The sequence below is a fragment of the Penaeus japonicus genome, unplaced genomic scaffold (assembly GCF_977035675.1).
Source record: "Penaeus japonicus unplaced genomic scaffold, GWHDUDI00000001_assembly GWHDUDI00000008, whole genome shotgun sequence".
NCBI classification, from domain to species: domain Eukaryota; kingdom Metazoa; phylum Arthropoda; class Malacostraca; order Decapoda; family Penaeidae; genus Penaeus; species Penaeus japonicus.
In genome coordinates, this window is record NW_028234410.1 from 19111810 (window position 1) to 19132600 (window position 20791).

At 44.9% G+C, this 20791-nt stretch overlaps 1 protein-coding gene across 8 annotated transcripts in view; it reads left to right on the top strand.

Moving 5' to 3' along the window:
* Nucleotides 1–20791, top strand: part of RhoGAP1A (Rho GTPase activating protein at 1A) — a 219290-nt gene that overhangs the window by 187259 nt on the left and 11240 nt on the right. For 4 of the 8 annotated variants that reach the window (XM_043011019.2, XM_043011021.2, XM_043011020.2 and 1 more), the window contains exons 3-4: nucleotides 12915–13313; nucleotides 20493–20707. In XM_043011019.2, coding sequence (XP_042866953.2) covers nucleotides 12915–13313; nucleotides 20493–20707 — 614 coding nt within the window. The remainder of the gene's footprint in view (nucleotides 1–12914; nucleotides 13314–20492; nucleotides 20708–20791) is intronic. The other 4 variants (XM_043011022.2, XM_086539151.1, XM_086539152.1 and 1 more) reach the window with 1 other exon arrangement.

A 20791-nucleotide genomic window follows, 5' to 3' on the forward strand; every position in this document is an offset into this window, starting at 1 on the left:
CGCAAGTAAATAGAGACAACACCCAAGGTCTCGATAACGAAGAAGAGGAAAAAGAGGAGAAGAAAGAAAGAAGTAAAAGCCAGATGACGCGATAAGAAACCCAGACGAAATGAGCTGTTGGTTTTAGAGCGTGGGCGCGGCTGACAGCCCATTGGGGGAGGGGGAGGGGGGGCGGGGTCGAAAGAGAGTGAGAGTTGGTCACCGTGGGCGTAATGACGGGGGGGGTTCTTGGATGGGGGAGGGGAGGGGAAGGGAAAGGAGGGAGGGGAGAGTGTTGCAGAAAACCCGTTGCTGAACATGAAGGGAGGGGAGGGGAATGGTGGTCCCCCAGGTGATGTAGGCAGGGCGGAGGGCGTGTTCAAGATGGGGAGTTCGCGGGGTTTTATGTGTACCTATTCCAACTTCACCTTCACTTTTTTATCTCTGTTTGGTGTGTGTCTTTATCTCTTCCAATGACTCTCTCTCTCTCTTTCCAAGAGAGAGAACTTTGTATTTTTCAATCCCTCTTAGTGCTCTCTTTCATTCCTACCCCTCTCTCTCTCTCTCTCTCTCTCTCTCTCTCTCTCTCTCTCTCTCTCTCTCTCTCTCTCTCTCTCTCTCTGTCTCTCTCTCTCTCTCTCTCTCTCTCTCTCTCTCTCTCTCTCTCTCTCTCTCTCTCTCTCTCTCTCTCTCTCTCTCTCTCTCTCTCTCTCTCTCTCTGCCCAACCACTCTCCCTCCAGTCGACGTTAAGAGTGAGAGAGTGTAGGAACAGTACCCCCACCCCTCCCACCCCACACCATGCGACTACCCCCACCCCTCCCATATACCCCCAACATCACAGGACGCCGTAAATTCGCCCTTATGGTCTCATATCTTCACTTCCACGTCCGCAGTACCAGGAAAGGAGGTCGGAATGGGGGGGGGGGGAGTAATGAACCAGCATTTGCTTCACTTGTTGCTTGTTTAGTTTGGATTTATGATTTCGTGAATTTAAAGGGGGGGGGGTATAAAGGCCTATGTGTTTAGAGAGAAATGACAAGAGACGGATAGATGTGTAGGTTGATGACGGGCCGGAAAGATATTCGTGTATTTGAGTCTGTTTTTACGATGGCGAGCAACCACAACATTTTTTTTTCTTGTTATATTTTCCTTATTTTGCTTCTCACTTCTCCCTGGACTTTTCATCTTTATTTCCTTTTCCTGATGAGAGTTCTATTATTATGATGATGATGATGAAGAATAGTTTTCTCTCGCGCTCTTTTCACTTATTACTCTCTCCTGTGTACATTTTCATTTGTACCTTCTTTTTTCTCACCTTTTCCACTTGTCCCTCTTTGTAACTTCCCTTTGCTTCCACCAAGCCAATTCACATCCACAACATCCCTTCCATAAGAGTGAGTTACGTTGTGTGTGGAGGGGAGGGGATCCGCCATTGATAGTCTAATCCGTGTAACAAAAGGTTTCATGACATGTTCCTCCCACTATACAAGTCTTGATATCACCTCACATTGGACACCCCCCCCCCTCCTCCCCCTCCCCTCCCCTCCCCATATATATCTTTCTTTACCTTTAACCCCCCCCCCGCTTTTTTGTCTTACGTGGCACTTAATTCGTGTATATCTTTCGACCTTTCTTTCTGTTTCCTTTATATCTTTTTTATCGGTCTCTCTCTCTTTCTTTTTATTTCTTCCTCCCTCCCTCTTACTCTTCCTCTCCCTCTCCCTCTCCCTCTCCCTCTCCCTCTCCCTCTCGCTCTCGTTCTTCCTCCCCCACTGCCTCTCTTTGTCCCCCTCTTCCTCTCTCTCTGCACCCCCCTCTTCCTCTTCACCCTCCTCCTCTGTCTGTCTCCTTCTCCTTTTCCCTCAGTCTCCCTCTTGCTCTCCCTCAGTCTCCTCGCTCTCCCTCAGTCTCTCTCAGTCTCCTCAGCCTCCCTCTCGCTCTCCCTCAGTCTCTCTCTCACTCTCCCTCTGTCCCCCTCTCACTCTCCCTCTGTCCCCCTCTCCCTCTCTCTGCCTTCCTTATCCCTCTCTCTGCCCCCGTCTCCCGCCCTCAGTCCTCCTCTCCCTCTCCATCTGCCTTCCCCTCTCCCACCCTCCTCCCTTCGCCTCCTGCAGCCGACAGTAAACACAACACAAACGTAACTCTAACACGTCCTCTTTGTATATGGTCGGTGCTAGCGCTGCCGTTCTTTCAGGGAAGGGCCGTGTTTACTCAGGAGTGTGAGGCGCGAAGCTTCACACTTCTTGGCCATACTTGCGGTGAGCGCCGTCACGTAAAAACGGCCAGGGCGCGGCTACGGCGAGGCAGGCGTCTTTCTGGTAGATGGATTCGGTATCTCTTTTTGCCGGGTCGTGTGAGAGGAACTTGCTCAAGATTCGGAAGGCTGTGTGAGATACGCGATTGGTGCCGTCAGGAGTCGGAAATATATATATATATATATATATATATATATATATATATATATATATATATATATGTATGTATGTATGTATATATATATATATATATATATATATGTATAATATTATATATATATATATATATAATATATGTATATATATATATATATATATATATATATATATATATAATTATATATATGTATGTATATATATGTATATAGATAGATAGATAGATAGATGTATGTATGTATGTTGTATCAATGTATGTATATATTGAAATCACTTTAAATGACCAATAATTTACGTCAAAACCACGAGTACTTGATTATGCAACAATACGAAACATCCTTAAAAGCATTCGACTTTGCTAATATCTCATGACGCTCATGCACATTTTACATATGCAAAATTGAGCATGGCAGGATAGCCGAGCATGGCGGTAAGTCTTAGCACAAGAACATCGAAATACTCCCGCCCCCCTTCGTCAGCGCTACTTTCTAATGGGCGTACAGGAGGAGATTCACACGGGCGTGACCTTCTGATCCTGATGAGGGGATGGGGAGGGAAGTAGGAGGGGTGTGCGCCGGGGCTGGGAGGCGGTATCAGGTTGCACACGTAGAGGTGACAATAAGGAAAATACGTGTCTTGTTTCGAGGTTAAAAAGTGTAAAGGTTATGTAGGTTAGTGCGAGATATCCAGCTGCCTTGGCGCTCCCCCTCCCCTTTCGCTTCATTGAACGTGTGTGTGTGTGTGTTTGTGTGTTTGTGTTTATGTATGTATGTAGGTGTGTATGCATGTGTGTATGTTTTTATTTGAGAGAGAGAGAGAGCGAGCGAGCCTGCGTCCGTGCGTGCGTGCGGGCACATGTGTGAATCGAAACTCTTATGCCAAAGGGCCCGGGGAAGTAGAGGAACGTCTTCCGTCTATTGAGACCGAGTTGTTTACGTTGTTTATTATTTATTAGCGATATCCTGCAGCCATTGTTGATAGCGGGATTTTTCCTCGGGTTAGACGTTTTCGCTTCGGCCGGAAGTGAGAGGGGAAACTATTGCAAAAATAAGGCTATGTAAAAAAAACAATGAGGGTGTTTATGCACAATGACACTCTCATTATGGTCGAAAAAAGACCGTGAAAGAGAGTTAGTTAAGTATTTGACGTCGGTAATAAGCGACGTGGAAAAAAATCGCTTTACCTTCGAAGATTTCAAGCCCATTTATTCAAGTCATATCTCATCCGTTAACTTGTCTAAGTCGCTCGACATCAAACTTCCAGCTAACTTGATGAATGGATGGTAGAGATCCTAGATGAATTAACATAAGAATTCCAACTAGAGTGTAATGGCGAATAAATATAAGAAGGGGGGAAAGTCGGGCCGCTTTCGTGAATGCATGTGGTGAAACCTAGAGCAAATGGTTAGGGTTTAGCATGAAGCTTAGCCTACACGCAGACATTACCATAATACGATCTAGGTGACAGAGTGAGTTGGTGAGTGAGCGAGTGAGAGAGGAAGAAAGTGAGCAAGCAAGCAAGCATGCATGTGCTTTTGTATGAGGCTGTGTCCGTGTGTGTTTATATACGTATGTGTCAGCGTGAGTTTGTATTTGCTTTTGAGTATACGTGTGTGTGCGTGTTTATGTATGTCACGCGCCGAGGAAAGGAGAGGACGAAAGGGCACGTGTAGCGGGCGACTCCAGGGGTTCCTATTGTCTCAGACGGAGGTAAAAAGGAGGGGGGGAGGGGGAGGGGGAGGGCGAATGTTGTCATAAGATGAACTGGGACTCACACAGGGAGAAAGTGGGCTCCTAGCGCGACCATTAATAACTGTGTATCAAGGGCTAAGAAGAGGGAATGAGAATGGAGGATTGAAAGATGGCTGGAAATTTAGAAAGAATGCGGTAAGAGAAGAAGAGGAAGGAAAACAAGAGACACGCGGAGACGTAAACAGGATAATATAGCAAAGGGAAAGAGAAGGAAGATTGAGGAAATAGAAGAAGAGGTGATAATAAAGAAGAAAATGGCAGCCTAGCCAAAGCAAAACGGAATGCAATAAAAATAAAATAGAAATTAAATAACAGTTCCTCCGCATGCCTCAGGGTGGCCATGCTTCCTTGGGGCATGAAAGTGCATGCCAAATGGAGCCCACACGGAGAAATCTCACTTTTGCGGTCTTCATGCGTCGGTGGCGCAAGCTACATGCTAAAATATCGTCTTTTACGGGGCTGTCTGCCTTTACGATCTCGACGATGTAAAAGTTGCGAAAAAGTGGAAACGATTTGTTGCAAAAGAGAAATGCATGATAGATTTTTTTCTCCAGCTGGCGGAAAGTTGGTGTGTTGCAGACTACTCGCCCGTGTGTGGGTTGTTTGTGTCATTCCTCTTTTTTCATTTATTGGTATTTTTGATACGTATGCTTGTTCGTTGGTTATTTATAATGAAAAGGCAGTGATTGTCTTTATCCATGCGGAGCCCACAGCATTCGCCAACACAATCCAAAACCGCAAAAAAGGAGAGAAAAAACAAGTAATTGAAGAAGCGAGAGTCAAATTTTTTTTTTAAGGTGGAATGAGGTTAGGCGTGAGCGGCGAACGTGCGCCGAGGGACCGTGCATGTAAATTACCGAAAAGGGAAGATGGAACGGCATCGCTGGTGTTGTATCACTATTGTGTCATCTTTTTTGTGGTAAGTTCACCTGTGCGAGAGATACAGATAGACTGTTGTGCTTTCAATATTAACAAGCATTTGCTGTCTTGAAAGGCGAGTAGATATTAAGAGCTTATATTTATTTTATGTATATAGTAGTATCTGCCAATTGAGTGATTTATGTATTGTGATCATTTGTGGTTATTATCACTTGAAAATTTGGGATAGAAAATAAGCATTCCCAAGATGTTCAATGTTCAGCCAGAGAAAGATAAGCGAGACTATATAGGAGTATCTTTTATATTATCATTAATATTAATGTTACTTCTAATGCTACTATCAATTAATTATTAGAATGCCTAATGATACTTCCGAGTTCAATGATGATACTGATACTGATAATAGCAGTAATGATAATTATATTTATTTTATTGTGATTATAATATTGGTATTATTGACGGTGATGATAATGATCCTGTTGAAGACGATAACAACAGCGGTACTACAAACAAGAATGAGAGAAAAAGCAAAAGAAAAAATATATATGTAATGTATACTAAAAAAAATATGGATCATGCAATATGTCGCAAAGTGGCAACTCGGCCGCGTCGCCGCCAAGGTCGCCCGATCCGCCTTAATTGCCGGCGGCGAAAATGTCAGCGCTTTTGATCCCCGGCGCCGAGAGGTCATCTCAGCCGGATGTCGTTATCATCATCATCATTGTTATCGTTTGTGGTGTAATTGTGTTGTTATTGGAAATTAGGTTGTTAGTTTTTCTCTTAAATTTCTGTTTTTTTTTTTTCTTGGATTGTGTGTCTGTATGACAGTCGTGTTTTTTTCTCGGAAGCGTATTGTATAGACGCGTTTTTTTCCTCTCTTTTTCAATACATACTCTTTACCCGCGTGGAAAGTGTGTCGGCAGCGGCTGCGAGGTTGCGGCGGGACTCGGTGTGGTTGCGCGACGGACGCGGATTCGGGACTTATAGGTCAATAGAGAGCCCGCGGAGGAAACCGCACAGGGAGAGGCGGGACTTGGCTCTCTGTTCATGGTTTCTGTTTGTTGGAGTTTTTCCTTTTTTGACGGATGTGGGGTGTTTGAGTCTATGAGTATTTCGATTTTTTCCTGCAAATTCTCCTACTCCCCCCCCCCCTCTCATTCTCTCTCACTTCTCTCTCTCTCACTCTCTCTCTATCTGTCTGTCTGTCTCTCTTTCTCTCACCCTTTCTCTCTCTCTCTCTCTCTCTATCTTTCTCTTCTCTCTCTCTCTCTCTCTCTCTCTCTCTCTCTCTCTCTCTCTCTCTCTCTCTCTCTCTCTCTCTCTCTCTCTCTCTCTCTCTCTCTCTCTCTCTCTCTCTCTCTCTCCTCTCTCTCTCTCTCTCTCTCTCTCTCTCTCTCTCTCTCTCTCTCTCTCTCTCTCTCTCTCTCTCTCTCTATATATATATATATATATATATATTAATACATATGTATATGTATATATATATATATATCTATATTTATATATATATATGTATATATACATATACATATACATATACATATACATGTATATGTATGTATATATGTATATGTACATGTATGTATATATGTATATGTACATGTATGTATATATGTTTGTATATATATATATATATATATATATATATATATATATATATATATGTATTTATGTATATATACATATACACATATACATATCAATAGCAAGACAGCTAGCTAGCTAGCTGTCTTGCTATTGATTTATCTATCTATCTGCCACTTTTCCTCTCCTTCTGCCTCTGCCCTCACAATATACACACCACACTAATTTGCGCATTAATAACCATGTGTAACAAAATCGTGACTTGACGTGGGAGACACTAGCCAGGCCACGTGCCGCCTTCCGAGGGAGGCGTGGGTGGGCGGGGTGGGTAGGACGGAGGATTACTCGACGTGGGCGTGGGGGCATAGGAGGTTTGTTTATTCTTAATCATTTTCTTTCTACTTGTATTTGCACTCACACACACGCACACGCTCTTACGCTTACGCACACACATGTCCGCACGCAGGCACGCACGGACAAACACAAACACACACGCGCGCTCTATTTAATTATGGTTATTTATTATCAACTATCTTATATTTCCGGAGCGTATGTTTTTCTTCTTAAGAAACAAATATTTACAGAAACTTTTTTTATTATTCTTATTCTCGCGGCGCTCAGCCCAGCTCCCGTCCGATGTTACTCTTACGTCACGATATTTTCCCATTCACATTCCGGCGTGTCTTGCGTGACCCCCCCCCCCTCTCCCCCTTCTCCTCTCTCTGCTCCTACTCCCTTCATCAGCTTTATACCTTCACCTTTCCCTTCTCCCCTCACGCCCCGCCTCCCCCTCCCCTCCCCCTCTCCATCCCTGCCACCCTTCCTCTACATCACACCTTGACGAAGCGTAATGACAGCTGAGCCTCAGGTAAGCCACGCCCCCAACACACACGCGTCTGAAGCTATGTTTGAAGACGAATGAGGCAAGAAGGTGGGTAGAGGGGAAAGGAGGACGTGGAGGACGAGGACAAGGACGAGACGAGGGGAGGAGGAAAGGTCGGGGATGGCATTGAGAACGACCTGCTTTTGCATCTTCCTGTTGCAATATTTGCATGTTGCATGGGTGATAGTCCGTGACTGAAGATTGAGTAGGAAGAAGTGTGACCTGAAGGTGTGGCAAGGGCCAGGGAAGAGGCATGCCTGATATACAAACATATACTTATGTATACTAAACACGCATGCATATATAAATAAACCTTTAGGTCCTGTGAGGCACTTTTTTCTTTACTGTGCTGTCGGTAAACAACAGTTTCGCTCTCTTTCTCTCTCTCTCTCTCTCTCTCTCTCTCTCTCTCTCTCTCTCTCTCTCTCTCTCTCTCTCTCTCTCTCTCTCTCTCTCTCTCTCTCTCTCTCTTTATGTGTATATAAGTATATAAGGTATATGTGTGTGTGCGACCACATCGCGAGACATGGTTTTGGATTAAGGATAAAAAGCTGACTCATGATCTCCCGGGAATGTGTGATTGAAAGATTCCAGATGGAAGTCACGTTGTGGACGATGATCCACCGAGGAATTTTGTATTGATTTATTCTTTCTTGTCAGTTTTCGTTCATTTTGCCTTTTTACTTCTATTCTTAATTATTATCGAGTTATTGTGCCTTTGCCGTTTTCTCATTCTCTTTTAGTTCATATTTAATTTACGTCCACATCCAACCGACTCTGTTAATCCTCCGATCCGAGAGCGACCCGACCTGACGCGGACTCACGACTTGGGCATGGGCGGCAGCGGGGGCGGCAGGGGTGGTGATACGACGCTGGGAATTTAATTAATGGACCCTGAAGGCGAACACCTCATCGCGCCGAAGGTCATTGCATTGCAGCTCCTCCGCCTCTCCCGGGAGGTCGTGCGCGCCGAGGGTCGTTACGCTCCTGTGACCGTAGGGGTCGTCTCGGTGGGACTATGGGAGGGGGAGGAGACGGGAGTGAGAGAGTGAGAATGAGGGTGGGGATGGGAGGGGGGCGGGTACTCGGAAAAAGCGAGAATGTGAATAACGTCCGTCTTCATCAATCAGGAGGATGACGTGACCCGATTCAAGTACCTGATGAAACTTTTAATATACCAACTATCAGCCAAAGTCAGGTCGTTAACAAAATCCTTTCGCTCATTCCGTCTCCTGATACGTTCTATAACCTTCTAGAAAAAACGCCAAATTGCCTACCATCATCTTTATTCCGTTTTTCAACCGCATTTCTGTTTTTTATGAATCGGTTTTACCTCGGAGTTGTGATCTCAATATTTCACAGTGAAAGGATTCGTTGACACGCTCACGAACGAGCGAGCAAGAATCTTATCACTGCAGATTCATTTGGATTTTTTGTATAGATTTATTTATTCAATAGTCGCTATCTTGTTCTGTGTTCAGTTATATACCATAGTTAATTAATATTTGTGTGTGTGTGTGTGTGTGTGTGTGTGTGTGTATGTGTGTGTGTGTGTGTGTGTGCGCGCGCGTGTGCATGTGCGTGTGTTTGTGCGTATGCATGTGTTCATGTGTGTGTTTGTGCGTGTGCATGTGTTCATGTGTGTGTGTGTGTGTGTGTGTGTGTGTGTGTGTGTGTGTGTGTGTGTGTTTAGGTGTCTTGTAGGTAAAAAATAGTAAATAACAAGTTACAAATATATCGTTTCCACATAGGTATACTTGGGTTTTTGTTCCGCTGTGATTCTCAAGAAAAGATGAAAGGAAACCGTTTTTGTTCTGTAATGCTCCCTGACATGTGTGCTTATGGTTTGTTGTTTTCACCGTGAAGGAAATTATGAAGATTAAAGGGTTTCTTTCCGTTTTTTCCTTGCGAGTGTGTATCTGGTTGCTGAATTACCTCGTATGTAATTGGTTGATTATAAGGGATGCGGTTGTAAAGGAGTTCGTGTACCTTGCAATTATGGGGGTGATCCGGTGTTAATCGGTGGTACGGAGTATGTGTGTGTGTGTGTGTGTGTGTGTGTGTGTGTGTGTGTGCGTGTGTGCGTGTGCTCGTGCGTGCGCGCGCGTGTGTGTGGGCTATGTCACGCCAATGGAGAGGCCACTATGAATATATAATGCCTTGCCGCAGTAACCCCAGCATTCGTTTTTTTTCTTCTGCCTCACACTCTCTGCAGAGACTGTGGGAGGACGTGAGTGTGTGCCCATTGAGGCCCGGCGCGTGTCCATAGGCTGAGAAATGTCATACTCGCTTTATCTCGTGTTCTTTCATCATTTCCACTTGTTCTATCTTGTGAACCCCCTCGCCTCATTTGGTGGTCTGTCGTATCTCTTGCTTTCCATCCGGAGACTTATCTTTCAAAAGAATCATCATGTAAAAAGAACAACTGAATCGAGGGTAGATAGGTTGATCAACCTTTTTCCATTAAGATAAATGGGATAGATGGGTAATAGCCTCTACTTGTACCCCCCCCCCTCGTCTCTTAACAAACCGGCTGTGGATAAGCAATGTACACAAGCAAAATGGAGAATGGGGATAGACTGGACGTGCTTAGTGGATAGAACTAGCGGGTAGATGGGGCGAATCTAGTTGGCAGAACAAGAGATAGGATGGATGTATCTGATAAATAGAATAAATGTCAGGTAGAACTTAGATTAGATTCACTATCTACCGAATCGCCTTGGGTAGAACAAGACGATTGATTAGGTGGATTTCGTGGGTAGAATTGAGGATAGAATGAGTGCATCTGTTTCCTAGAACAGAGGGTCGATTGGATGAATCTAGCAGGTAAAACAATAAGGCAGATTGAGAGGATCTAGTGGACAGAAGAGGTGGTTTTTATGGCTACGACAAGGAGGCCGATACGGCGAATCTGCTGAAAAAGACAGCGAGTTGATTGGATGGCTCGAGTCGATAAGACGGAGGGCGCAAGGAAGACATTCGACTGACTGGCTAGAATGTAGAAGGGCTGGATCCTCGGGTAGGTCGGGGAGGTGGGAAGAGGGCTCGGTAAAAGCTCCTGGGAAACCTGAGGCGACCTAGCGCTGCCGCCGCTCTCGTGGCACCGAAACCCCCTCCGGCGCCGAGGGTCAGGGTGTCGCGACCTCACTCCCTGCCTTTCACTCATGTTTCTCTCCCCCTGACTATTCTTTTCAAATGTTTTGCTCTCTTCTCTCTTCCTTTGTCTTGTTATCCACATTTTCCTTTATTTATTTTTGTTGCTTATTTTTCCCCTCTTTACTTTCTGTTATCTTATCTTCTCTCTTCCCTTCGTTTTTATTATTTTGTTTTTTTCTCTCTTTCTCTTCTTTTCCCTCTCTGTCTCTGTACAACAATACCTATGTAAATCTTTCTATACTTCATTTTCATTTATTATCTGCTATTTTCTTATCTGTCTTCTTCAGTTTTTTTTCTCTTCATTAAATCCGAACTGAACACCTCATACAGCAGTGTCCTGCTAGTACGGCGAATTGGGTCACAACTAACTAACCTTCATGCTTATTGAAGTTATTTTATGTATGTGTAGTATATGTGTGTGTTTGTGTATTTTATATACTGTATATATGTGTCCGTGCATGTGTGTGTGTGAGTGAGTGAGTGAGTGAGTGAGTGAGTGTTTGTGTATGTGTGCGTGCATGGATATGTATGTATGTGTGCGTACATGTACATGTATGTATGTATTATACGCACTACATAGCCATGCATATGAATACACTTTTCATGACGTCGAACCAGGACATCCGGTGAGAGTTTAGGAATGGCGGAAAGAGATATTTTTGTCAAATGAATTCATATCACGTTATTTGTTTGCTTGTAATTGGTGCGTTTTTTTGCTGACCATATATACTATAAGAGTGTTATTAACATACTTCTTTTTTGCATTTCAGGTAACGACCACAGATTGGCAAGTGTGATGCGAGAACAGTAGGTGAATCAAAGGAGTAGAAACAAACTTGATTTTAGGAAAATGGTTCTATTTTATTAAGTTTCTGGTTGATCATCATTGATTTATTTATACATAACCTTTCAGTGTCCTGAAACAAGCTAACATTATACATAAGATTCTATTTTTATGCAATAGGAGGAGATATTGTGTGAGGTGTGAAGTCAAAACACAGACTTCACAAGACCTGTATCGTTTGGGCATATACTTCTTTCACTATTTAAAACCGAGACATTTGTATGTGTTTATAGCCGTCCTTTCATGTGTGTCGATTAAGTTCCGATTGTGTTTTTGTTTACGGTTATGTTTACTTTTACGTGGTTCAGGACACTTTGTTTTGTCATTTTTCTCTTTTTTTCTCTATAGTTTGTTCTTTTTGTTGCTGTTATGTACATACTCTTCTTATGTCATTCTAGATAATTACACACTAAGCGAAGTGTATGCATATCAAGAGGAAGGAAAGGATTTAGATATGGATGACGCGCTGTCGTCATGCGGGAGTTTCAGTAGAAGTGCAGCGAGAGAGATACGGGGAGCTGGTTTCCTGGATGACACGGTGTTATCAACCGAGCTCCGCCATCCTTGGTGAAGGCTCCGGGAGGCACAACTCGTCCTCTTCACGCTAGTTTCCTCGTGGCAGTATGTATGCCCGTCTGCGCAATATCTGCCCCAAAGCAGTTATCAAGATTTCTTGGCCTTGCGAACCGGCTGCGATTTGGTGAAAGTGAAGTAAAAAAAGAAGGAACAGGAGACGAAGAAAGTAACGGAGGAGGGAGATAGAAAGAGGGAAATAATATGTCGCGTTGGAACCTAACGCATTTCGCTGTCTCGTTTACATACATGATGAGCTTTAATGCCGCTTGAACGTGCGGTGAGGGAGAAGGGGAAGGAGGAGAGGGAGTATGGATAGGGAGAGGGAGAGGGGAAGGGGAAAAGGGAATGAGTGAGGGGGTTCGCAGCGATTTTCGTTGGCAGTTACGGTGTCAAGACTTGACCGGGGGCTCGAGACGTCTGGGAGTGGAGCCTAGAAGGTGTTATCAGGATCTAGAGGAACCCAGCGCCTCGTGGTATGGATTCTGGTCCGAGTCATTCATTAATGGTAGTGGTCTCATTGATGTTGTAGGGAGTGCTTGGATATATTCTCTTCCATCGCCTGCCAGCAGAAGCAAGTAGATGAATAGACTTGGAGGAAGTGATGCAGAAGAAAAAAAGAAATATGATTTGAATAGGGTTTTCCCTTGTAGCTGTGATGTACCTGTGATTAAGGAAGAGATGAGTAGATGCAGATATTGCAATGCAGTTAAAGTGAATATGCCGTTGGAAGTGTTGATAAGCCTCTTCACTAATTCATGGTATTGGCACCATCACTCGAAAATTCTTACGCAAGGGAACCGCTTTCTCGTTCTATTTGTTTTCACCAGTGCCGTAACTCACTTCCCCGCAGACACGATGGCCTCGGCATGCGTGCAAGACGGCGGTCAGCTGGACATGGAAAATCTCCACGTAGACTCGGACTTGGCCTCGCTGATGAAGTCGTGTCTCAGCACGATGGTCGAGGCCCTGAGTGAGTCGAAGGGCGGCCGAGAAGATGGGGAAGGAGGGATAACAGAGGGGCAGGAGGAGAGGAACGAGGGAGGAAACGAGGCTCGAAAAAGACTGAGCGAGGTGGAAGGAGAAGGCGAAGAGCAGAGCGACGGCGACGACGACACATCGGCCTGCAACGACATCTTCGACGAGCCGTGGGAGAGAGAGACGATGATGCGAGTCATCTCCCAGCTGACCGTAATGTCCTCCCCCCCGCCCTCGCCCTCGCCCTCACCCATCTCTGGCCCCGCCCACGTCGGTAGGTTCGAGTCCCAAGCGCCCTCGTGGAAAAAGAGCTTGAGCTTGCTTTCAAAAGCTGCTTTCCGAGCACTGGACGGCGTGTGGGAGAGTTTCCACATAGTACTAATCTTGTTGTCTCGTATGCCATGTTGATTTGACCATCGATCCTGATCGCAAGAAATACTTTTTTATATATCGCTTTATCTGTATCGAGGAAATGCATCGGCAAGCATTTGTGTAGGGTAAGTGATACGCCCAATATTTCTACGCCTTCTTGTCTTAAGAATTGCTTCAGGATATCCTACGACGTATTTTCGCTTTTAATGATTATATGAAACCCCGTGATATTACAAGGATATTTTCAATGAGCTTTGCTTTATGTAACCGTATGTGCACAGACACATACATACATACACTGCACACGCACACGCACACGCGCGCACACACACACACACACACACACACACACACACACACACACACACACACACACACACACACACACACACACACAGGTGTATATATATTGATTTATTTATTCATTTATTTATATATACTTATAAATAAAAAACAGTCGTTCAGTAAATCTCATGTATATTAATTTTATTTGGCATTTATTCTTTTATTCAGTTACACATTTCTACAAGAAGTGATTTATAGCCGTTACTTTTTCCGAATATTCGTTATTCGAAGGGCCTGTGTCAGACAAATCACTTTTCGCTGTCTGTCGTAGACGGCATAGCATCGTGCTTTGAAATCAAGAGTGGCATCATTGAGCGCTTTTATATGCGTCGAACACGGTAAAAGCGCCGTTCACGACCGCCGTGCCCTTTCCAGACGAAGCGGCGTTGTTCCATTCACGACAGAGCGCCAAAAAGCCTCTATCAAAAAGCTTGTCTATCTTTCGACGTCAGCCGAAGGCAGTCAAACGCTCCGCCATGTTGAAAAGAGCAGTTTTAGGATATATTTAATAAATCGTGCCTTCAGTTGCGGACGGCAAAAGTCGATGTTTATGAAGGGGTAAGGCTGAAGGGGTATAGTATCTCATGTTGCGTCTGGAGAACTTGTATATTGAGTGGACACTGTTCACGTCTGATCATAGTGTGTATTTTTGTGTGTATTGAGTTTTTATATGGTTGCGTGTTTTCTTTTGTTTTTCTTTTTAGTATGCACGTGTGTTCTTGAGTTTACATGTGTGAATGGATGTGTTTGTGTGCTTTTATGTTGTCATTGAGGTTATTGTCTTTTCGCATACGGCACATCAACATGTATGCTCTTGACTGCACGACTGTGAACTCCATATTAATCACATCATAACTTGTAAACGAGTTTTTCCCGTATTGTTTATTAGCAGATAACATCGATGCACAAGAGAAGACCGTTACTTGATCGTTAGAATGATGATTGTCATACTGGAAACCCAAAGATGAAAGTTTGTTAGACTCAAGTTAGTGTTTTATTTATATGTTTTTCATTAGAATAATTATTTTTTTTTTGTGTGTGTGTGCTTGGTTCTTCTATGTTCTTTGTTTTCGGCGTTCCTCTTCTCCACAATCTTGGTTTCTTATTCCCCATCTTTTACCTCCCCCATGTCCCAGCCCGCCTCCACTCCGCTACCAACTCAGTGGCTTCTTCCTCCCCCTCATTCGAACAAGTGATTTGCTACACCCTGCCCCCCACCCCCATTTCCCCTTCCCCTCTGGCAGACATCAGCACACAAGCGAATGAGAGAGAGAGAGAGAGAGAGAGAGAGAGAGCATTTCAAATTATATTCCCTAGTATACAAACTGCTGCTTCTCAGTCGGTCTCGTGAAGCCATTTCCAAAAGGTCTCCCAAAAGTAAGAAAGAAGTCGGAAGGACCAGTGAATGGGAACAGATGTAATTAAGATCATAACAAAAGTGAGAGAGAGAGAGAGAGAGAGAGAGAGAGAGAGAGAGAGAGAGAGAGAGAGAGAGAGAGAGAGAGAGAGAGAAAGGATACAGTAATATTCGCAATGTTTATGATTTAAAAAATATGATAATGATATTTGTCATAATTGTTGTGGTGGTGATTATTATTGTAATAAAGACATCTATAACAATATAGAGTAGGAGGACAAAATATAATATCATGACGCGGGTGTCCGTCCTCATGCACGCAGTCGTGTGAGCATACGGCCAATTTCCCTCACTAGAGGACTGTGAAGTGGTCCTTAAGCTCTTCTCGGCGACCTGTGAATTGGAGAGGAGACGGGAAGGGGGGGGGTCTCTATTCCAGCGGAAGGAATATTCTTGGGATTTTTTTCTTTTTTTCTTTTGTTGTCCTGTTCTGATTGTTCTTCGTGTAAAACTTTTTTCCTCTTCTTCTCTCCTTCTTCCTCCCACCCCTTCTCCATCTCTCTACTTCTCTCCCTCTACCTCTCCTTCTCTCTCTTTCCCTCTCTTTCTATCTTCCTCCATCTCTCCATTTCCCACCCAATATTTTTCTGTCCATCGCCTGTCTGTTTCTCTTTCAATATACAGTTTATCTTTTTATTGTCCCCATTTTATTGCCCTTTCTGTAATTTTGCTTTCGGTGTCACGAGGCGAGAGGACTTTCCACCAGAACCAATGTTTACCGCTCGCGGCGCCAAGAACGTGCTAAACTAGAAACTTCCGGTGTCGTGAACGTGTCTCGAACTTGTTTGGAACTTGCAGGAGGGAGAATCTTAGAGCGTGTGCAATGAAAGGTAGAAAAAAGAAGGGAGAAATGGGGAGAAAAAGTTTAGAGGTGTGAGTTGGTGCTTTTGGCAGAGGTTAATATCGACAAAGAAGGTGAAAAGAGAAGTGTTGTGGTTGGCGGGAGATGAAGGAAAGTGGTGGGTAGGGGTGAGAGGGGAGCGAAGGAGAAACTGAGAGTTAGATCGAGATAGGAGAGGAAGGCGGATGAATGGGATGAAAATGATATAAAAATATGTGTAGAAGAGAGATCCCTATCATTCCCACCCCCTCCCTTCATTTCTTACTCTTTCTCACTCACTCACTTCGTGTTTCCTCACTGGTTTCCTTGCTTCCCCCTTCCTCCATTTCTGTTTGTGTCGCCTTCTTTCTTGTTCCTTCGCTTTTTTACCACTTATCTCCTATTTCTACTACCCCTCCTTTCTGTTTTTATGGTCTATATCGTATCAGTTTAAGTTATATTCATTTACTGTTGGTTAGTTGAGTTATCGCGCGGATTACGTGGAGTGCATTTAGTTATTTAATCGAGTATGTGTCTGTATGTGTATTTGCATGGTTATCAGTGTGTGTTTGTGGGGGGGGGGGTTATATGTGTGTATGTGGGGGTTGGGGTACTGCATATGTATGTGTTGAGTGAGTGTGCGTGTATTTCCAGTACATGCATGAGTTGCAACAAGTTTCAACACAATTTGTCGTTGCAAAGGGCGGTATTATCGCGTGTGAAGGCGCGCCAGACCCGCTATCTTCCTGTGTTCCAACCATGCTTGCTTGCGCCCTCGTGTGGGTCCGTGGGCGTATGGACGGGCGGGTCTTACACCTACTGCGAGTATTTAATGCATGCACAGCACTTCCTGGTAATTCTCTCTCTCTCTCTCTCTCTCCCCCTCCCTCTCTCTCTCTCTCTCTCTCTCTCTCTCTCTCTCTCTCTCTCTCTCTCTCTCTCTCTCTCTCTCTCTCTCTCTCTCTCTCTCTCTCTCTCTCTCTCTCTCTCTCTCTTCCTTCCTCCCTCTCCCTCTCCCTCTCCCTCCCTCCCCAACTTTTCTATCAAGCAGTAATGTCCTAGACATTACATCGCTGTTCACCGAACTCACCCTTTTCAAAGACCGTCACAGCTCCAACTCCACGCCGGGTAGGAGGTGCCCGGGCCTACAATGGGACAAGTTTGGGGTTATTGATGGTGCATTTACTCCCACTAGTTCCAATTGCTTGCGCATCGAGCGTTTGTTTGTTCGCCGTTCTTGCAAAAACAAACAAACGGGGGCGTGGAGACTCGCGCGGTCGTTCGCATTAGGTTAATAGTGTAATCCTGTGGAGTGTGGGGCAGTTGGAGAACGCGAGAGTAGCGGCAGCTGGTTTAAGTGGTGTCAGTTGGCAGAACTTTTGTCTCAGCTCTGGCGTGCTACTGTGTCGCCACCTGGCCAGCTGTGTGTGTGTGTGTGTGTGTGTGTGTGTGTGTGTGTGTGTGTGTGTGTGTGTGTGTGTGTGTGTGTGTGTGTTTGTGTTTGTGTCCCTTTTTATATATTTTATCAAGATGTAAGAGTGAATAAATCTTGTCAGACAAGAGGGAGAACGGGCGTGGGAAAATGCGCGTGACATCTTAAACGGTAAATTGTAATAGATCTAAAAATGCACCCCCCCCCCACCTTACCCCTTCCCAACCCGAGTCGTGGCGGCGCTGGCCAGGGGCCCCGGGGTCACAGCTGGCCGAGAGGAATGCAGACGCGGCCGGAGCTTCCTCGTTGGGACCACACCGTGTCCACCCTCACGTCAGGAGAGGAGAGGCGAAAGGGGAGGCAATGAGGGGAGGGGAGGGTGAAAGGGAGAAAAGGTAGATGAGGAAGAACAGGATAAGAGATAAAATAAAGAAGAGGAGGGAGGGGAGAAAGAAGCTTTGAAGGGGGATGAAACAGGAATGACAGCTACCTCTCACTAAGAGTACGGGCGCTGAACGCCTCCCCTTCCCCCTTCCCCTTCCCCTTCCCCTTCCCCTTCCCCTTCCCCTTCCCCTTCCCCTTCCCCTTCCCCTTCCCCTTCCCCTTCCCCTTCCCCCACCCCCTTCCAGTTCCCTTCCACTCCCCCTCTCACCTCTGCAAGGAGAACACTCTTTTAAGGTGCTTATCTCGGCATAGCCACTGATCGCGCTAGGGTGCGATAGTGCAGCATGTGTCTTCGCCGACCCGCTGTGTGAGAGGGCTGCCTTTGAACGGAGCGACTGTTCTGTGAAGTTGTGGCAGATCGAAGGGGAGGCTTACCGAATCGGGAAGTTACAAGTGGTAACGAATTGATAATTTTTTTGTTTATTATACTTTCTATTTTTATAGTTTATAATTAATATAGGAGACTTGTCATATCTTGCTTCCCAAAGAGAGGACAAGTAGCGGGAAAGAGGGGAGTGAGAGAGACAGAGAGAGAGAGAGAGAGAGAGAGAGAGAGAGAGAGAGAGAGAGAGAGAGAGAGAGAGAGAGAGAGAGAGAGAGAGAGAGAGAGAGAGAGAGAGAGAGAGAGGGGGGGGGGAGAAAGAGTGTTAGAGGGCGAGAGAGAAAGAAGGAAAGGTACGAAAGAGAGAAAGCAAAAGACAAAACCCAACAGAACCCACCCTTCTCCCCTCCCACCTCACCGCAATGAGGTAAATATGGGTGCCACGGTGCCATCGCGAAATTCCTGCCACGGGGTACGCAATTATCAACCGTGTGATGAACGTGCCAAGTATGGGGTGCCATGTTTGCCATCTGCCTTCCAAGCTCTTTGCCCTGTTGTGTGCCATGTGTCACCCTTACTCACGCTGGAGGTAGTGTGAGTGGTGTGAGTGGCGCTGTTGCTTCTGCAGTTGCTTCTTTTTCTCCTCCTTCGTCTCCTCTTTCTCCTTTTCCTTCCACTTCTCCTTCTCCTCAATATCCTTCTTCACCTTTAACATCTTCTTCTTCATCTCCTTCTCCTTCCCCTTCTCCATCTTTTCCTTCACCTTCTGTATCTTTTCCTTTTTCTTCTCCTTCTCCTTCACCTTTCCCATCTTCTTCTTCTTCATCTTCTTCTCCTTCATCTTCTTCTTCCCCTTCTCCATCTTCTCCTTCACCTTCTCCATCTCTTTCATTTTTTCATCTTCTTCACTTTCTCCATCATGATTTTTTTCCTTTTTTTTTCTTTATGGTTTCTTTTTTTTCTTTTTTTTTCTTTTTTTTATCATTACTGCGATTATTTTTGTTACTACTACTGCTACTATCATTATCACTATCTCTGTTATTAACACTCAAGTGCCGACTACACTCAAGAGAGAAAGAGAGAGAGATAGAGAGAAAGAGATACAGATACAGCTATATATATATATATATATATATATATATATATATATATATATATATATATATAGAGAGAGAGAGAGAGAGAGAGAGAGAGAGAGAGAGAGAGAGAGAGAGAGAGAGAGAGAGAGAGAGAGAGAATGGGAGTTTGGGAGTTTGGGCGGGAGGGGAGGGATGGGAGAGCGGGTAGATCCTAATCAGTGCAATTTGGGTCATGTCACCGCACACAGCTGAGCGCTCCCTCGGTTGACAGGAGCTTCGGGTGGTTGACGTGACAAATGGGTTGTCTGCAGCGGGACTTTAAAAGGCGTGCGTGCGCTCCTTCGCGCCTTTTGGTCAAGGTCGTTTCGCGGATGATGCTTTGGAGAATGGCGAGGCGGTGTTTGTTGGGAGTTTTCTCTCCTCTTCTTCACGTTTATTTGCTCCTTGTTTCCTCCACTCTCTCCTTTCCTTCTCTGTTTCTGATTCTTTCCTCCCCCATTCCCTTTCCTTTCTTCGTACCCCTCTTTCGCATATCCTCCTTTCCCTGCCTTCCGTCTACTTCCCCCCCCCCCCACCTACTCCGTGGGTTAAAAGAGGGCACCAAACTTGTCAGAAGAAGATGATGGCAATTGTTCTCATAGTCTCAGATTTAATGCATAGGCCGCGAGTCAGCGCATTTTACGATGTGGCTGGGAATGCTCGCTCTAGTGACAAATAAAAGGATTTAGTGACAGGAGTAGAATAAGGAGAACTGATTATATGGAAAGAAAATGCATTTGTCTAAATTAATACCTGCCCGGATCTATATAGTTTCACAGTAACAAAAATGTGATGGTCACACGACGATTATGATGATAGTTATAATGATAACAGTAATAATAATACTAATAATGAAAATGTTGATAATAAGGATAATAACATCCTTACTCATTATCCGATTTTGACAAAATGTAAACTACCGGAAAAAAGTCAAACGCTGATACTAAAGAGAAGTGGGAACTGGCAAGAGACAGGTGCTTGGGGTCCGTGCCAGCTCTCCCACAGTAGAATCTGCAGTCGAGGTCTCAGCACCATCTTACTCGTGTGTGTGTGATAGCACTCGCTCGCGCAGGAACTCGCTCCTACAGGTCAGTACAGGCAAAGGAACTTACACACGCACACCTTCCACATGTCAACCTGTTGCATTGCCACAACAAGACACTAATGATTGTCGTTGTTTCAGGGGTGTATGGGAGCAGCGTGGAGTCTACCAGCCACATGCCCTCCGCCCCGCCCACGCCTCCCACCGCAGCGAGATGGGCGTCTGCGGATCTCCCGGAGCAGCCCAAATCGAGCCCGGCGGCGGAGGCGGAAAGGATGACCATGTATCGGTGCATCATCTCCTCCATTGTGGAGTCTGAGACCATTTACCTGGAGTGCTTAGATGTGGTGTTGCAGGTGAGGGCCACAGACTACCTGTGCATTTGGTATATGCATATGTGTTTCATTGAATATGGAATATATTTGTTATAGAATATATAT